Source organism: Prinia subflava, chromosome 2 (assembly GCF_021018805.1).
Source record: "Prinia subflava isolate CZ2003 ecotype Zambia chromosome 2, Cam_Psub_1.2, whole genome shotgun sequence".
NCBI classification, from domain to species: Eukaryota; Metazoa; Chordata; class Aves; order Passeriformes; family Cisticolidae; genus Prinia; species Prinia subflava.
In genome coordinates, this window is record NC_086248.1 from 15,647,612 (window position 1) to 15,663,099 (window position 15,488).

At 38.1% G+C, this 15,488-nt stretch overlaps 1 protein-coding gene across 3 annotated transcripts in view; it reads left to right on the forward strand.

The window, feature by feature from the left end:
• KIDINS220 (kinase D interacting substrate 220) overlaps positions 1-15,488 on the forward strand; it is a 75,098-nt gene that overhangs the window by 37,499 nt on the left and 22,111 nt on the right. For all 3 annotated transcript variants that reach the window (XM_063425186.1, XM_063425199.1, XM_063425191.1), the window contains one exon: positions 139-301. In XM_063425186.1, coding sequence (XP_063281256.1) covers positions 139-301 — 163 coding nt within the window. The remainder of the gene's footprint in view (positions 1-138; positions 302-15,488) is intronic.

Below are 15,488 nucleotides of genomic sequence, written 5' to 3' on the forward strand. Positions count from 1 at the left end.
TAAAAATATAATAGCAGGAAGTTCACAGATCAGTTAATAACAAAGTAACATAGGTGTTATTTTGAGAGGAAAAAAGGTGTCTTTCACAAGGGAGAAAAAATCCTCTATGTTTTCTTTTTTCCTTCCTTGTTCTCTTAGGTCGTTTATTGAGAGCTAATCAGATCACATTCAATTGGGACAGACTGGCAAGTTGGATCAATCTCACAGAACAGTGGCCATATAGAACATCATGGATCATCCTGCATCTTGAAGAGACTGAAGGTGTTCCAGATCACCTGACTTTAAAAACCATCTATGAGAGGTAGTCATTGTTCTGGTAATGGTGTGCACTTACAGTGGTTAAAATAATGATTATTATTAATGATCACCAGAATAACATGGCTTTCAAACATTTATCAGGTTGTAATCTAAAATTCCCACCATCTTACCCTCTTCTGCTAACTTTTAAAAGCTTCTAAGTGACTTTCATTGCTATTTGATGCACCATGTATGAATGAGTGCTTTGTATTTAGACCAAAGAGAACTGTACAGGAATTCTTTCACAGGCAGCTAGCTGTACTTTTGTCTCTTGATATCCTTTTCATCTTTACCTTGGCCTAGCTACAAGTTGGGTATTTTTTCCACTTCTTTGTTAATCTGAAATAAGCCCAGCAGAAGCTGGCCTTACTGATAAAAATCTCTGAAGGTTTTGTGCTTAGCAGGTGTGCCATGGCAATGCCATGTGCTGCAGTTAAGGGATGTGAAAAAGAGGCATGACTTTCTCCGTTTCTCTACAAGTTGCTGTCCAATAGAGTTGTGTAGGTATTGCTGCTGAGAACAAATTGCCCCGTGTTGCCAGTGAACATCTCTTTCCAGAACTCTCTGCTTGAAAGAAAGGATTTGTGGGTTGTGACTTTATGACAGTGGGAAGAATGGAAGAGAGAGAATGTGACTGAGAGTGGAGTCTATAGAAGAAATGCAGCATCTGAGAATCAGAGTCAGGAAAAAGAAAGAAAAGTTTGACTTGGATAAAATATAATTGAGCTCAGATGCAAAGAACAGCTGAGGTAAAGAGAGACGATTGTGACTGATTGAACAAGTTACCAGAAAATCTAGAGATTTTGCGGGGTCCAGGGGAGTGAACTTGGGGAGAAAATATTGGAAGTGTGCCCTGCACTAAAAGTGAAGGAATAGGAGATGAACTGTGTGAGGGTCTGGGGTGGGCTGAGAATGGAATTAGGATTGTTTGGGAAAGATTGAATGAGTTTTATTAGGAAAGAGAAGTTGAAGTGCAGTTAAGGTCTGAACACAGAAATCTCAGAAGGTAAAGGGACAAGGATAGATTGGGCATGATGAGACAGAGGACTGAAAACAATGAAGGTGAAGAGAGCAAGTAGTAGACTGAAGTGGCTTTGAGTTAGAAGACGATTTTAGAAATACCAGACTTCACAGGTAAATTAAGTGCATGATTAGAAAACACTCTCCTCTAGAGGGCAGACCCAGTTTTTGGGTTTTGCATTTTCTCTGGGAGTATAATATACCTGTGAAATCAAAGGTAAAGCACTGGGAACCCATCTTTCCATTGTGCGTTCACACGCTAAGTGTCACAAATGTTTATGTGATCAGCTAAGTGCAGTAATTCAGAATCATCAAAGGAATTCCCTCTCCTCTCATGCTTTTTGTTCAAACTTCTCCTTATTTAGATTTCTGTATGGCATGTTTCACAATTTTATATTTTCAGTATTTGTCCAACAAACTCATTATAGTTTTCTGATTATGGCATCTACAGTAATAAATCACTTTAGGGTGATGGAAGTCCCAAGCTGTCTTCAAGACATAACAATGTTTGTCTTTTGATGAACCAAAGGAGGTATTGGAGACGTTATTTATTCTCATAAATGGGTGCTAGCAATTCCAGTATTAACAGATGTTAAATTGTAGTAAACCAGCATGAATACAAGAAAAGGACATTCACAATTGAATGTGAATAACTTATTTGGGTTCTGGATTGTTTGTTGTTAGCACAAACACTTGAGCTGTTGATGCTCAGTGCCAGCTGGAGCGTGTCAGGGTTTATTAGTTAAGGTGTGGAGGAGATTCATGACTGCTGCTGTGTTGTACCTCTTGCGATCCAGGTAGTTTGGAAGTGATACAGCCACTTGAGTAGACTGCTGGTTCATAACTGACAATAACAAGCCTATAGGTAATTTTTTTTGTGTTTAAAGCCAGAGTACATAATGGGAAGAAACAGTGAAGAACCCTGTACAATGTATTGGAACAGGGAAGGTGATCATAATCTTTTAAGGAAAGCTGACTGTATTCTACCTTCAGTACCAGAAAAACAAGGAAAAGGAAAACAAAACCAATATTCAGAAGGATTTTCTCTTTAGCAAAAAACATGAACGGGATTATTTGATACGAAAATGATAAATCTAAATGACTTTAGCAATTTAAAAAAAGTTTTCTAACAATGATGTTGCTGAGTGCTCAGGAAGAGAATTGGTGTCTCTCAACAGCCCCTGCTGTTGAACCTGTGTAAGGAATTAAATATTTAACTCTCCTGAAGTATTGACAAAGCTGAAGTCTCATCTGTCTGGTGATTTGGGTGATCATCTTTACCATATGCTGAATGTGAAAAAGTCTGTGAACTCCTCTCTGGGATTATCTAGAGCTCTAAAAATTCCGTTTTATCCAAAGTAATCCTTTCTGTGTCATTGCTCTTCTTTTTATCTGCAACTGTTTAAAGTAACTTGGCTCAAATAACTGTTTCAGTGTCATTTCAAAGTTACTTCCTCTTTTAAAACTTCAGTTTCAGTTTTCTAAGTTTTATTTGTTTATAGAGCAGCTTTCCCATTTGTAGTCTCATAAATAGATACCAGATTTTGATAATTATGTAGCTTATTTCTGTACTGACTTTGTTACTTGTTCTCTGTTTTTTATTCTTCAAGTTTTTGGGGTTTTTTGGGTTTTTTTTTTTAATCTTGATATTTTAGATCAGAATCAAGAATATAGTTTTCCTATAGCTTTCCTTGTGTCAAACTACTTTTTATTGTGACACTGCAGTCTTAGGGTTGCTGCTTGGACTCTCTCTTAGCTGAAAGGAATCTTGTAGGTTCTGTGTTAAATGCAAGTTTCACACTTGATCACATTCTCCGTGTAAGGAGAATGCTTTGATATTACAGTTGTTTTTCCAGATTTTAAAACATCATATGTTAAAAAGCTTTTGAATCACCAGGATTCCCTTGCAATGAGACCTCTCCATTGCCTTCCCCTCCGCTGCAGGCTGTGCGGAGCAGAGGGCGACCGCACTGAGCTGATCGTTCCAGCTCCCTGCAGCGGAGGTGATCGCTGTGTGCGCTCCGGTGTCACGGGGCACTTCAGACCGTGCTGCCCTACTGCCGTGTCCCCGGGGCGGGCTGTCCCCGGCCGTGTCCCCGGGGCGGGCTGTCTCCAGTTGTGTCCCCCGGGGCGGGCTATCCCCGGCCGTGTCCCCGGGGCGGGCTGTCTCCGAGGCGGGCTGTCCCCGGCCGTGTCCCGGAGGAGGGCTGTCCCCAGCCATGTCCCCCGGGGCGGGCTGTCCCCGGCCGTGTCCCCCAGGCGGACTGTCCCCGAGGCGGGCTGTCCCCTGCCGTGTCCCCGGGGCGGGCTGTCTCCAGTTGTGTCCCCGAGGCGGGCTGTCCCCTGCCGTGTCCCCGGGGCGGGCTGTCTCCAGTTGTGTCCCCCGGGGCGGGCTGTCCCCGGCCGTGTCCCCGGGGCGGGCTGTCCCCGGCCGTGTCCCCGGGGCGGACTGTCCCCGGCCGTGTCCCCGGGGCGGGCTGTCCCCTGCCGTGTCCCCGGGGCGGACTGTCCCCTGCCGTGTCCGCGGGGCGGGCTGTCCCCGGCCGTGTCGCCGGCAGCGCGGCTGGCGCAGGGATTGTTCGGCGCGCTGCCCGCAGGTGGCGCTCCGTGCTCGGCACAGCCGTGGGAGCGCTGGCACCGGAGCCTTGGGTTTCAGGGTTTCCAGGGGAAAGTGATATTTTCCCGACATATAAAAAACACAGGAAAATAAAAAGAATCGGATAGTCAAGCACTAAGAAGTAAAAGAATAAATATAGTCTTGAGTTAATTCCCCTCTGTGCAGGCACAATGATATATGATTTCCATGATTATATGCTATTTTGTCTCCATGGGATTCCTATCTTGTAATGTCCAGAATTGAATTTTGCAAACTGTAGTAAAGGAGAGGGCCATTTGCTGTCACATTGCAGTGCCATCTGTTGGAGTTGAAAAGAATGCACTAACTAAACTAGGACAACTAAAAGCTGTTCCACAACTATTAGTCAGAGTTTGTGTGATGCTGGACTAGTCACCTCTGTAGTACCTTTCACTTGGATAGTATTTGTCCCTCTCTGGGGAGGTGATGTACAGCTTATAGTCCTGTAGGCTGATATTGCTAAGTACTCAGTGTTCAGAGCTATATCTGGAGCTACTGGGAGCTCTGCTTTGAGTTGGTGGAGTATTCTGAAAAAAATGGATACCTCAATTTGGTAACTAAGTAAGTATATTTATATCTCTGTGCTTCAGTTTGTCATTTAAAATAAAGCTAACTATTCTTATAGGCTATTCTTATAGGCTTCGTTTCCCCAACAAGCCTATTCTTATAGGCTTGTTGGGGAAATGAAAATTGTCTTTTTCTATAGATACTGTGAATATCAAAGACTACATTAATGAGTATGAAACTAGGTCTGTCTGGAGAAATAGATCTTTCCTGTATCATGCTATGCAGAGATGAAAAACCTGCTGAATATTATACCATGAACTTTTGTCCAGGGTGTACAACAAAAAAACCCAACAAACAAACAAACAAAAACCCTCACAAAAAAATCCACCAAAACCAAAAGAACACAGACTCCCCCCACAAAACAACAAAGACAACAACACGACAGCAACAACAAACCAACAAAAACAAAACAACAAACCCAAACCACAAAACCAATTAAAAAACACAGAAAACCTAACCAAAAACAGAAAAAAAAAACCCCACAGTCTCCTAAACAAAATTAGGCTTCAATTTGCAATATAGGTACACCTTTGTGAAGAATCTTTATGATCTGGGGTCACGTAACATCTCTTAGTAACAGATAGTGGCTCTATACTCTCAATATTTTATAGAGGGAAACAAGCCCATGCTTTGTCACTGTGGCAAATTTTGAAAAGAAAATACTGAATTTGCTTTGTTGACTTTCAGTCTATATGCTTGACAAAAATATCTTTACTCTTTTTACTTCCTTAAACTGACTGCTGTATCATCTCACTTCTGTCCTTCTGTCCTCTCATTTCAGCCTCTCTCTCTGCTGGTCTGGTTGGTCTTGCTTTCCACCTATTATATTTATTAGTATATTTATTAGCAGTAGTATTTACTCCTTCAGGTTATGTGTTGCCTTTTCTCATCATCGGGATTTTCATGTAGTCTCTCTCCTTAGCAGTTTAAGCTCTTAATTAAATGATTTTTTCTCCCTACCCTTTTGTGTTTAGGTTATTCAGTGGTCAAGCTCATTGTTGTCATTACCCATCTCTCCATCCTGGTCTAATTTGATTATCTTTACCATTTTATATATAGCTATGACATAGAGTTAATATTCGTCTACATTTATGTTGTGCTGCATTCTCTTCCATGCTACTAGGAGTCTTCCTAATGTCAATTTTGTGTAATGCCAAAGTGGTTTGCAGAAGTTGCAAAAGGCAAATTTTTAAAGCTCTGAAGTGGAATAAAATATGTAGACTTTCTGCAAATAAATTTCTAAGAGAATTAAGTTGTCAGATTAAAGCAAGTTTCTGTTGAATGTTTGCAACTGAGACTTCTTAGACTTGTAAATTAGCCAGCTATGGGAATGTACTCTCTTGTGAAGGCAAGTAAAGCATCCATGACACCAGAATAAATGACAGTGCCAGATATAAATAAATGATATCTTGGGAAAAGTCACTGTGGCTTTTGTAGAAAGATACATTTCAAGAAACTGGATTCTCAACAGAGTCAATGAACATAGGAAGAAGACAAGGAAGTATTTTGAAATTGAAGACATTTAAAGCAAGATCTTAATCTAGAAATAGCTAAATGTATTAAAATCTAAGATAATAACAGGCATAATTGCCCCAGGAAAACAAAGAAGGAAGCAAAATATAGGAGAATTGTCTCATGAGAAACTTTAGGTGAGGCTTCCAAAGATAATTCTTGTGCTATTTGACATACCTGTGAATAGTCTGACAGAGGGAGATGTCATGTGGGCATATAACCAGGATACCCATTTCTCAGAGGGTTGTGGAAGTAGCTGTAAGTTGCAGATCAAAGTCATTGTGGATATGGGTATCATACCCTACTGGAGAAAATCATCTCATCTATAATCCTGCTAACACAATAGTGGGCAGTAAATCTGCACTAAGGGAAGGAATTCATAAATTGTTGCTGATTTCTGTGAAAAATGTTCTGTGCCCCACTGCAGTCAGAAAATGAGTGTCTTTAGGAGTCCCTAACAAATCAATGGAAGGGCAAAATGTATTGTATTATACAAATCTGTGATTTTTCTAAGTTCTAAAGACTGAGTTTCTAGTCACCACATTTCAAAATGGTTATACCAAAGCAGATATATTTAAGAGGCCGAGGAAAGCTGTGGTCTCACATTAAGCAGTGACGACTCTGTTTTTCCAGACTACTACCTCCTCTCTTCTCCAGCTCTCCTCATTCTTAAGACATTTGTTTAATTTATTTTTATCTTCCCCAAAAGTCCTATTTTTTTCATTTCAGTTTGAGGCTCTGAGTCTTGGTCATCTTTGTTTCTTGATATTTTCTACTTCTTAAGACTAAAGATCTCAGGGATTGATTTTACCACCTCGTTGAACAGAAATCATGCTATTAAAACTGATTGTATGAGAACAAATGTCTTCCCAGTCCCTGTCCTCATTAAACTGCCTCACTAAATAAGTTAATCTGTTGAACACATTTTATCTCTCGTATCGTTCTTATCATGGCAGAAATCAAATTCTGCAGTACTTTGTCAATTGGAAAAAGTTCCTAGAAATCACTAAAATAATTTTGTAACTCTCTTGCCTGTCCTTCCAGAGGCTTTTGCCCTTCCGGAGACATTAGGGAGAATTTCTGTATTTATGAGATAACCAGTTCTATATATGGCAGATTTATCAGTCTGCCACTTCTTAGAGCTGTTGGTAGCTGGACTGTAAGTTCTATACAAGTGCAACTTCAGGCATGCATGTGCCAATTGAGTTCAAGAATGTCTTGTCTTGCATTTCAGAAAATGACTATAAATTTCTAGATACTTGAGAAACTATGGATGGTCTGAATTTTTACCCCTCAAGTTCCCGTGAAATCGTTTCTGCTGTTGTGAATGCACAGAATTGCTAAAGTGAGGCTTACCTTGCACCCAGAACCTATTCAGTCGGTAACTGAAGCCCTTAAAAGCCAAGTGAAGGACAAAAAAAAAGTGTTTTGAGCATGTTTGCAGCAGGAGGAAAAAATGAATTTCAGCACAAAGCACAGCAGCAAAGGCTACTTAAATTCTAAGATAAATGTGTCTAAAATAGTTATACCAAGTGTTGGGACAGGCTGTGTGACAAGTTGCAGGAACCTTCTGGTGCTGGTGAGCAAAATGTGTTGTCCAGGGAGGCAAGGCCACTGTAAAAAGCTTCCAGTTGGCCTTTGGAAAGAAAATGACAGGGAATGTACTGCAGGCTACCAGAACAATTTAGTGATCTACCTCTTACAGAGGGCCCTTTGGAAGGAAAAAAGTCAGTGTGAAGTCCTCATGGTCACGCTCAGATAGCAGATAGGTAGAACATTCACCCAGGCATTAGGTAGATGTGTGGCAAATATTGTCCTCCCTCTTGTGAGGTTAGGATCTGGGTTCTGTATCTTTCTGAATATAATTCTAGCCATTATCTGCTGAAACTGTGAGAAATGTAAGGCCGGTGTATCTGAGGAGATAAGTCCTAAGAGAGACCATGACATCAGTGCTTAAAGGTGCTGGGAAGGAGATGGTGCTTGTCTCTTATGACTGAATATACAATTCATTTAATGCTACAGAATTCAGGTATTCACACAACCTTCTATTCAAGTGCTTCCTACTGGCTGCTTTTGATGTTAATCTGCTTGTTGGGCTTGATGTCATGAGGGACAGTCCTACCTGTCATTCTTTGCCCAGACTTTGACTAAACTGGGGTGTTAAGACAGGGACTTTGACCAAAGCAGAATATTAAGACAGAACTTTCTGATTTTTTTATGAGGATATTTTATGAGGATATCACCAAATAGCTGATGGTCCCTAAATTTCTGTGACTATTTTTATATATTTATTAAAAATATTAGAACAGAAGAGCTTGGCTCAGGATAGAAGAAACTCATGAGCCATCTGTTCAGATTACGATCTCCACCCTTCCTTAATCTCTTTGAAAATATGCTTTTTGGGAAGCTGAAGGAAACTATGGAAATCAAGAATTCTTTGATTTTGAAAAAGAGATTTTTCAGGACAAGAAAATGGTTATACTTTAAATAATGGTTGTAGGTAACCGTTATTTAAAACTTAGCAACATATAATTCATCCATCACTTTTCCTCTTTGATAAAGTCTTTGTGCACATATGTGTGCATGCCTACCTATGATGGATGGCAAATTGGATGGCAATACGACATGCCGAGGCAGAATGCACCAAATTTAGAAGAATAGCATAACAGTTCTTTCTTTAATTCAGCATTCTTTTTTCTTTTTTTTTTTTGGGGGGGGGGTGGAGGAAGGGGGGTGTTTCAGGGGATGAAGGGAACCAGAGGATCTAAGTGAGCCATAGCTCATGTGTTACTTTCATTTTAATGCTTTTGCAACTCTTACACCATTCCAAGGGATGAACTGTGGAATATATATGCTTTGTCTAATTTACCAATAATAGAAAGAATTGTTGTTTCTTAATTTCTTCAGTTCTAGTTCAGTTTCGGCACTGGTATATGATTTTGCTTGGGTTTTTTCCCAGTCTTTACTGAAGTTACCCCTTCTTGAAATCAAACACGGACCTGTTTTTCTTTCATTCTTTTCCTTTTTTCTTGAAATTAAACTGGCAAAAACTAGTTTAGTTGTAAGTGAAACAGCAGTTCATTACTATAGATTTGGAGTTCTATAACGTGGTTTCGTTGGTGTCATGTTTTCCTGATAGATTCAGATCTCTTGTGTGATACACCCATGGTAATCAAATTAAGAAATCACTTAGTCAGGTTAAAACATTTTTCTGTTTCATATACGGTGGAATACTTTTCCTTGATTGTTTACTACTTCAATTTAAGAAAGTATATTTATAGCATACTAAAAATACCACCAAGATATACATGATATGAAATTATTTCATTAAAAAATTTGATTTCATAAAAAAATAGTATTCTGTAGCACTAGTAGTAAAATTTATTTTTCTCCATATAAAGGCTCATTTATTTTTATAGCAATTTGATGACACATCTGCTTGCTTTATTCAGCTGAAAAGAAAATGTTGGTTCTTGGTGTTTTGTAAAATTGCTTTGTTAAATTATTTTCAAAATCGTTCAACTTTTAACAAATGACATTTGATACTAACATTGGAAAGCAATTTCAGCTAATTAAGTAGATCCTTCTATAAACCATTGGAACATTAAGATGACAAACTGTTCATTCAGGATTATTTTAATTGGTACAATTATTGTAATTTTGTTGCAATTATGTGTTGAGCTAAAAGCTTTTGTTTAAATCATTTGAGGTTTTTTTTGTTAATATACATAAGTAAGAAGAAAAGAAGTAAAATAAAAACGGAAGATAAGCATTATCTGTTTACTTTCTCATTACAGTGCTTTAGACAAGTATGTATTGAATTATTCTTTTAGAAAAGTATGTTACAGGCTTTCATCAAATCTCTAGATATTTTAAATGTTAAAATTGAGCAAGATCATTGAAATGTAACTTTTCTGGAAGGTTATTATGTTAATTCCAGTTTTGACACTGTTTAAGAAAAAGGGTGAAATGAACTTTAGAGGGATTTGTGAGTTGCTTAATGCCTATTGATGTATTAATTTAAGAAGTGTAGCTATTTAGTGATTATAGAAATTAAAAATGAAAAAGCTGTGGAAGGTGCCACATTCATCACTCTGATTATAATGTTCTCTGCAATCATCTTTGCCCAGGCCAGGTTTAAATTAATCACTTCCTTTAAGTAGACAATTTAGTATTCTTGTAGACCTCACAGTGAGGCATTACTTCTAAAATATTTAACCTGCTTTTTGTTTTTCCGTTTCCTTTTATTGCCTCTTACTTAAAATGCAGGGCACATAAAGTTATTACGTTTCTTACTGTGCTAATAGTGTGGTCTCAGTGTTAAAAGGCAATGTACCAGTTGAGTAGTAGGTGGTTGATGCCCACCTTTTAAAAAATTCTTTTCCCTTTTGTGATTCAAATAGCACTGCAAAGCTGTGAATGAATACGGGCATTTGTAACTGCTTTAACACTTTATTTTAATCATAAACTATGCCAGAGAGTTGTTTAAAGAACAGCACTTTTTAACATGGCTCAGTGACAGTGTGTGATACTGGGTGTGGGAGATTAGTTTAATAAATATCAGTCTTTTAAGCATCAGAATGTTTTTTACTTTCTGAAATGATCAAAAGCAGGAACACTGAGGAGAGGTGATTTATCTGCTGGTACTTGAATAGAGTCAGTTTTGCAAAGCAAGCTTTCCTGAATACCTATGGTAATAGGAGTTTTTAAATAGCTATTGCATCTGTTCAGTGAAGTCTCTTCTGCTTAATATGCGCTGAGGGGACTTGAATTTTTGTCTACATAGATATATCAAACTATAGCTTTCTCTTCTTTTGGTCTTTATTAAGATAAAGCTTTATTCCCTTCTGTTATATTATTGAGTGTGTGATGACTTTTTATTCCTGTCTTTATACAAATGGGCATATAAGCAACTGTTCTTTTTCAGTGTCCAAATGACCTGTTGCAATTCTCAGTTTGAGAGAATATTTGCAGCACAGTTGCTGATGTGTTGATAGTACTGCAAAGTTCCTGGAGCTATTTGTGTGAGAGCTTCTAACACTGTCACTATATTGACCAGACATGAGAAGAGTAGGATAAGTAACCTCAGTGCAAAGCATAGTATTAGAAGGATTTGATGATTAGGTATTAGAGATCAAAAGTCTAATTTGCTGACAGTTAAGCATCAAAATTTCATATTTTATTCCATAGTGGCCAATATTTTCTAGTTTTGTGTTTCTAGTATCAAATCTCAAGAATTTTTTTTCCCATTTTTAATGAGAAATTATTTCATTATTTTAAGCAACATTTTTGACTTGTACTATATTGAGAGGAAAAAATTAAAAAGCATATGATAGATAAAACATGACGTGCCTTCATGCTCATGCCTTCTGTTGCTCCATTATTTAATAGCAATTAGTTAAGTAATTTGCTTTTTATGAAGTGAAAAAGTTAAATGACTCTTGTCCTTGCAGTTGCTTGCTCTTGTAAAACACATGAGGAAAAAAAATTAGGTGTGCGAAGATTAATTTGAAGCATGTATTTGTTTTCACCTTCAGGGTGAGAGGTTTGGAAAGAGCAGGGAGAACAACTCTGTGGGGTATGAGGGCTTGGAAAGAAGTCAACCTTCCATCAGGATGGCAACAGCAGGAGAGGCTGCTCCATGAGATAGGGTGAGCTGGGAGCTGAGGAGGGCAGCAAGGCAGGCATGGCCAAAGGGAGCAATCCCTCAGAAGCCAAACGGGAAAAGCAGAGCAGGTTCAGTGACATAAGCAGGGACAGCAAACAGCCCTGTGGTGTGCAGGCACAAGGCACACATCGAGCAGGAAGTTAAGCCAGTGGTCGAGGTCGAGACCAAAGGTGCAGAGATGTAGCTTGAAGGAGGACCAAGGGCAAAGGTCTGAGCTTCAAAGCTGTTCCCTGCCATGAGGCTTCTCACGGCTTTTGTCACCGCAGCCTGGATACTCAGGATAGAAGAAACTTACATACACTGTCAGAGCCAGCCTTGAGCACTTGCCCCAAAACCCCTGGCTGGGGGAAGAGGTGGGTAAATCCTGTTGGCCTGACATAACCGATGGCATAGGCAATGTGGGCACCTCTAGTGCAGATGAAGGAGGCTGATTTTGGCTGTTGCCGTTTTGTCACCACCTAGCAGGGTAGTGAAGGAGATGGTCAAAAGGTGCAACAGCTTAACACCTTCCTCTGAGCTGTTCTGGCAACATTCAGTGCTGGACACACTGTTAGACCATAATGGTTATTTTTTAAGTCTGTCATGGAAGTACAAGGTGAACATCATTCGAACAAATTTGAATCTAATTTACAGTCTCTTGAATGAAAGATAAGATGATGTACCTCTGTGTACTTACACTAAGTTATGTGTATTTGAGGAGAAAGCCAGAAATAATTCATCATTGTTGCAATATAATTTACTCCACAGTGAAAGCAGTTTTTAGTTTCAGCTGCTCATGGGAAAGAGATGTGAAGAGTAGTGGAATGAATTTTTAAGGTTAACTTCAATCAATGAAATGTTTTGTTTTAGCTTCATTCCTTCTAAATTCAAGTAGTTTATCCTGGAAACAGACAGTCTGTAACATGGACACTTTTGATGTTTTTGATTTAAAAAATAATTCTTTTGCCTCAGGAATCTAGCTCCAAAATGAGAATAGTGTGTTCACAGTGCTTTATTTTTAGATCTGCGTGCTTATATTTTAGAAAAAGTAACTCCTAAAGTGCTTTAAATGCTAACCTTTTATTTTTTTATCTGAGAAGTGCAGGCACGTATGGTTTTTGTGGCTCTTTGCCAAAAGATTATCATTTACATAAATATTTCTTTCAAAGGCGTAGTTTAAGACATTGAGCTCAGGAGGTTAGAATAGAGACTTCAATCTGCACACCAGCAGTGGGCTATTGGCTTCTGAACAGTAGCTTTGTTCATCGTATTCGGAACACTGTTCGCATTCAGACTTAAGTAGAGCTGGCATTAAAAATCAGCTAATTTGTTTCATGTGATTCATCAGCTGTGTGTTTTATTTAAATCTATGTCACATTCCCTTTTGGCTTTTTGTTTTGTAGATTGAAGTGTTGAAGTAGGCCACTCCTTAACTCTTCAGTTCCTGACTTGAAAAGTGATTTAATTTTTACTTTTCCAGTGTTGAACTCCTGTATATACTGTGTATACTGTATACTAACAGTAAATATATATAATGAATATATGTAAGAAAAGTCTGCATTAAGAATCTTGGGGTTTTTTACCATCTGATGTTTGATTTAAAGCATACACATTTACAGCCAGTTTAGTTGTAGTTTTATATAAGGCTAAATAGAACAACCTAAGGTACTAGCTAAATATTAGTGTAAATTATGAATTTCTCAGATTCTGTGGAGTATAGAAGTTTTACTTTCATACTACCAATGTTCTTATTTTTAATTTTGGCCCTTCACTCCCTGAGGTTAGGACTACTTTCAGCTTATGTTAGATTTCTTTAAACTCTAACAGAGAATGAACTGTTCCCATTATTTGAAATTGCAACCTTTGAGTGTCACATTTGTCTTCTCACAAAAGCACCACCTTTTATTCTCTTAAGGCTGGAGACTCTGAAGTCTTACATACACTGAGCTTCCCTAAAATGGATAATCCAGCTGCTATCTGGACAATGTCTCATAATGATTTGCAGAATCAGAACCTTTGTTAGAATAAGCTACACTTGCTTTTCTGCTTTATATTTGTTACATTTTTCCTGTACTATAAAGTAATCTCTCACTGTGAATGAAGTTATTCACAGACACTGTTTATGACAGCATGATATGGCAGTATCCTTTGTCTGTTAGGTACATGGTCCATTGTTTTCTGGTAAAATTTATAGGAATTTGTTAATTCCACTCCTAGTATATGGCAAGAATGTCATAAAATATCAGATTAAAAGATTAACACAGCTGAAATACATTTTTAATGCAATGGAGTTGCACTTACTTCAAGCATGTAGCATTGATTTTCAATTATTTTATTTTTCTTAACATTAAATGCTAAGTATTCTGTGTAAATCTGCCACTTTTGTCTCTGGAATAATCCCATGGTACATAAAATTCTCTCTATGGAAGATCTAAAAATAAAGATTAAAAAAGATTTGTCTGGTTTTAAAAAGCAAACAAATTGTGAAATAGGATACGATTGTTCAGCTAATGGTAGATTTAGTTCATTAGTTCTATTAAAAATACAATTCAGTTACAACCAGTTGGGAGTTTCTTTTAAGTGTTTGTTTTTTTCTTTTCAAAGACACAATGTGAGTTTGAATTTACTTCATGTAAGAGATTCCTGGGTGTACTGATGATTTACTGAGTGTGCATGAGTCTCCTTTCTCCCTTCCCATCCATGCATCAGTGCACTCATTTCCCCCATGACAGTATTGGTAGTTACCTTAGCTCTTTTAATTGTCCAGTAATCAGAGAAATTGTCCAGTAGTCAGAAAGTCGCTTACACTTTCTTTGTTCTATGCTATCTTCTTCTTTTAAGCAAGTTACAGCAGCTCACAGAGCAGCCAATGTATCTATGCTGTTCCCCTTTATCATGGAGTTGTAGTCCTAACATGCCTTTGAAAAGAGCTATTAAAAATAATAATTAATTTTGTATTTATATAAAGTGGCCTTCTTTATGTACAGTGTGGTTACTTCACTGGTATCCATGTGGAGGGGTGTCACAGTCACTTTATAGCCATTACTGTAACTATGTTCACCATTCTCAGTGCATTCTTTCACTGTTTACATTTTTATTATGCTGGATGTAAGAAGTACTTTTTCATTTTAGTAATCTTTAATTTAGACTATCATTCCTCATTTGATATGAGATACCAGCACTGATGCCTTCATCAGTACTATGCAATGAAACATCAAATAAGATAGGTCCATCTTATAGGAACCTGAACAATGTCAGCCTCCACCACTTGCTTGGTAGGAGCTTTTCGTAAACTTCCACAAGACTAACATTTAATCCTTCTACTTGTTCCTTCCTGAAACTCCCCTTTATACTAGAGCTCACAAAACCCCCACTGTTGCTTGACAACTCATAATGCATGAACAGCCCATTACATTGATCACGTCTCACAGTTTTGTTGTTTTCATTTGTTTGTGGCTTTTTCTTAGAAGGTGAATTGCTTGAAAGCAGGTGTTTGTTTGCCCCCTTTTTACAATGGATACACAGTTAGATTTTGATCAGCTTCTAAGATGGCTGTTCCTGTTACAAAAAGTTAGTTTAAAAATGAGATTATTTTTCCCATGGAATTTCTGAATTGGGTGTAGGAATTTGAATAGATACTTGGGGTTAAATAAGTTCACGAATGTTAACTTCCCCTTACTTTGTATTTGACATTATTGATGTATGATTTCTTTGACATTTCTCTGAAGCATACCATTAGATCAGATTGTTCAGCAGTTTGAGGATTTTTGCATATTAGAAAATGTTACATTGATCTTTCTGCAGACAGTG